We start from the raw sequence: 3,770 nt of genomic DNA on the forward strand, positions 1-3,770 counted from the left end.
GCGTGGTGGCATATGCCTGTAGTCCCAGCTACTCGGGAGGCTGAGACAGGAGGATCGCTTGAGCCCAGGAGTTTGAGGTTGCTGTGAGCTAGGCTGATGCCACAGCACTCACTCGAGCCAGGGCAACAAAGTAAGACTCTGTCTCAAAAAAAAAAAATTAGAGACAGAAAGTAGAATGGTGGGTGCCAGGGAGGGGGCGGAGAGAGGAATGGCAAGTTAGTGTTTAATGGGTAGAGTTGCAGTTTTACAAGATGAAAAAGAGTTTCAGAAATGGATGGTGGTGATGGCTGCACATTATAAATGCATTTACTACCACTGAACTATAAACTTAAAACTGGTTTTAGAACAGTCACCACAAGGGAGAAATAATTAAATAAAAAAAAAAAATAAAAAAAAAAACTGGTTAAGATGGTAAATTTTATGTTACGTGTTTTTAACACAATTTTTTTTTTAAATAATTTTTTAAAAAATGGGGCTAAAAGCAGGATATGGGCCGGATGCATCGGCTCTCACCTGTAATCTTAGCATTTTGGGAGCCCAAAGAGAGAGGATCACTTGAGCTCAGGAGTTTGACACCAGCCTGAGCAACAGTGAGACCCTGTCACTATTATATTTAAAAAAAAAAAAAAAAAAAGCAAGATATGAAATTCATCAGAACTTCACAAAACAAGGCTAAGACGTGAGAAAGGAAGACAGCCACATGACTGTCTTTAGGTGACTTGAAGGTTTTCTGCAAGTCCGCTCCCAAGCCCACGAGCAGACACCCAACACCCAGGCCCCACATTCCTAAGCACCTTGGAGGTGTCACACCCTGTGCCAGGCCTGGAATTCATCGGGAATAAGGGCCTCAAGGAGAAGCCACATACTTTAGAAAACGCAGGAGCTGGGACAGAGCTTTGGAGACAGTTAATATATTCACACTTTAGACTCCAGCGGAAGGGGCCTGCTTCTCTGACCATCAACTTCCTGCCTGAAATGCTCGGATCTCGTTATCCCAATCATGCTACCACCCTCTGCTTAAACCTTTTTTGCCCTCAGTATTTCTCAGCACTGGCAAGTGGAAACCCTGCCTGAGCTACCTCCCGCCTTGCTTCAGGACAGCCCCTTTGTACAGCGGCTCAGGTTGCCCCAACACACAGGGACTCTCTCTTCCTGCCCTCTGCCAGGCAGGCCTGTCCCTGCTTCCTCAACAGGCCAGCTCTACCTGGGCTTCCAGGATGCAAAGCCTCTCTGTGCCCTTATGGTGGCCACTGTGCCTGGGAACTGCCCCATGTTCTCCTCCAGCAGTTCTGGGGTGGGAGAGGCACCCCTTTGCTAGTAGACTGTGAGCCCCATAAGGGCAGAGATGGAATCTGGGTTTTGACTCTGCTACACTTCTACTCCTGCCCCACGGCTGGCTGGCTGGCAGTAAATAACTGCCGAGTGAACAAGTTGGCAGGCCGTCCTCCCACTCACCCCTCATTTCTCTCCTGCCACACTGAGCCTCCTGAGGACACTTGTGTCATGCCCCGGATCATTAGGCTGTGGCCGGGAACAAGCACAGGTCAACTGCTCTCACAAGCAAAACCCTGTACTGGTGACCTGCTAAGACCCCAATCCAGGCCCCAGGAGGCACTTACTCGCCAGGATGTGGTGGCTGAGGGCTGGCCACCTGATTCTGCTTGGCTTTCTGCTCCATTTTGGCTTCAATTTCCCGTTTCTTCTGAGCGATGAGTTCTTCCTGGTGAAGGATGTTCATGTTCATTTTTCCAGATTTGGGGGGAGCAACCCCAAACCACCGGTTAGCCTTCCCTGGGGAGGAAAAAGAAGCACATCAGAAATCGTCTTTACTCCACAAACACCCCAAGAGGTTCTGGCAAGCCAGAGAGCAACCGACATTCAGAGTGATTCATATGTCCACTTTGTCATTTATTCAGAAAACACAGAATGCCTGCTATGCCCTGGTATAGGCACTCTAGCAGGAGCAACAGAGTGAGACTCTGTCTCAAAAAAAAAAAGCTCTGCTAGAAATCAAAAAAGGGTCAGAAAGAGTAATAAATTAGAGTGCCTATACTGGTAGGGCGGCCGGAAAATAAACAGAAGAGGGAACAGTTAAGCTAGAGCCACAGGATAAGCAGCCAGCATCATGAATAAACCAAATGGGGAATGATCTGGGCACAGGAAGCAGACACAAAGACCAAGGCAGGAAGAAGCCTGGTACATCTGAGGATTAGCAAGGGCACAGCATGGCCTGAGTGGACTGCTCCAGCGATGGACAGAGGTGGGGCAGGATAGGGAGTCTAGGTTTTACTTTAAGGGCTTAGGCAAGTGATGGGGAAATATTAAACTGCAGGATGACAAGATCCAGTGGGTCTTTTTAAGATCATCCTGGCTACTGGGTGATCATTCTGCCCAGGGAGTATACAGGCATCAAGGAGACCAAGGAAGCTTGCTGGCTCCAAGCAACGATGATGTCTTCTTCAGACTAGAGTGGTAGCATTGGAGATAGAGAACTCAAAGGTTCCCGATGAAATTCAGGAAAAAATCCAAATTCTGAAAGTTGATTTTTCAAGGGCCTGTCAGAGATGGCTCCCCTCCCACTTCTGCTTCACCCTTGGCATTCTTCAAAAGGACAAGCCTGTCCCAACCCAAGGCCTTTGCACTTGCTGTCCACGCTTTATGTGAAATGCTCAGTCCTTCATGCCTTCCCACAGCTGGCATCCTCTCATTTCAAATGTCCTCTGCTTGAAAAGACCTCCCCTGATCATCCAATATCAGTAGTCTCCACCCACTGCCTCACATCATCACAACTCATGCTTTGTAAATATTTGCTCTTTGGTGCACCGACATCCCCCCAGAAATTAACCTTCAGGGCCCTGTTTTGGTCACTGCTGCATCCCCTGAGCCCAGTAGGTTGCCTGGCACACAGTGAGCACACCCTAAGTATCTGATGAATGGATGAATGCATCCCATTCTGGGGGAGTAGGAACTGCGATGCGTGTTATGGGGTGGCGGGGATAAAAGACGCGGGAAAGTGTGTAAAGAGAGCCTCAGAGCACTTCGGAAAAGCAGCTTTTCCAGAAAGCGGGACACAGGCCAGACCGCAGCTGCTACGAAGAAAGGGGTGCAGGACAGCCCAAGGTTGCCACTGTATTGGGGAGAGGAGTTTGGAGCAGCTCTGAAGGCAGCTATTTCAGAAAAGGGGTGCAAGGCCGAGCCGTGTGGCGGCCTTCACGAAAACGGTGCGTCCTTAGCAAATCAGGCGGGGGCGGCCAGCAACTGGGTCTGGGGTCTGGGGAGACGGGGAGGTACAGAAGCCCCCGCTTTGGGCTGCCCAGGGGCTAAGGTCAGGCATCCGCGGGTAGGAGCAGGACCGACTGGCGGGCGAAGCGGCGACACGTAGCCCCAAACACCCAAGCTAGCGCTTGAGGGGTGGCGGTGGCTGTTACCTGCAACATCCCGGTTGTCCATCTTGAGACTCATCCAATCCCACAATGCTCCGGCGCCACCTAAGGGGGGGGCCTGTTATAGTGCGCATGGCCCGATGGGAGATGTAGTCCGCATTGGCCAGCCACGCCCGCAACTCTGTGGACGCCTAGTGTCGTCCCTCCAGGAACGCAACCCTCCGTCTATTTGGCGATGTTTAAGTCTCAGATCCGATGACCCAAGGCCGTCGCCCTCCTTCACACCTTCCCAGAGCGGTGGCCACCGCAAATACTAACTACATGGTCCAGGATGCTTTGTGCAGTAGCTCTCGCGAGAGCCGGGGGAGGGTGAAAGCGCCCAGCCCC

The 3,770-nt window shown here is 51.0% G+C and overlaps 1 protein-coding gene across 1 annotated transcript in view; it reads right to left on the reverse strand.

The window, feature by feature from the left end:
- Positions 1-3,534, reverse strand: part of SUGP1 (SURP and G-patch domain containing 1) — a 28,867-nt gene extending 25,333 nt beyond the window's left edge. The window contains exons 1-2 of the mRNA XM_076001570.1: positions 3,429-3,534; positions 1,620-1,791 (exon numbers count right to left, since the gene is read on the reverse strand). Of these exons, the coding sequence (XP_075857685.1) occupies positions 1,620-1,791; positions 3,429-3,462 (206 nt within the window). The 5' untranslated portion in view covers positions 3,463-3,534. The remainder of the gene's footprint in view (positions 1-1,619; positions 1,792-3,428) is intronic.
- Positions 3,535-3,770: the final 236 nt, after the last annotated feature.

This window comes from Microcebus murinus, chromosome 4 (genome assembly GCF_040939455.1).
Source record: "Microcebus murinus isolate Inina chromosome 4, M.murinus_Inina_mat1.0, whole genome shotgun sequence".
In the NCBI taxonomy this organism is placed as follows: domain Eukaryota; kingdom Metazoa; phylum Chordata; class Mammalia; order Primates; family Cheirogaleidae; genus Microcebus; species Microcebus murinus.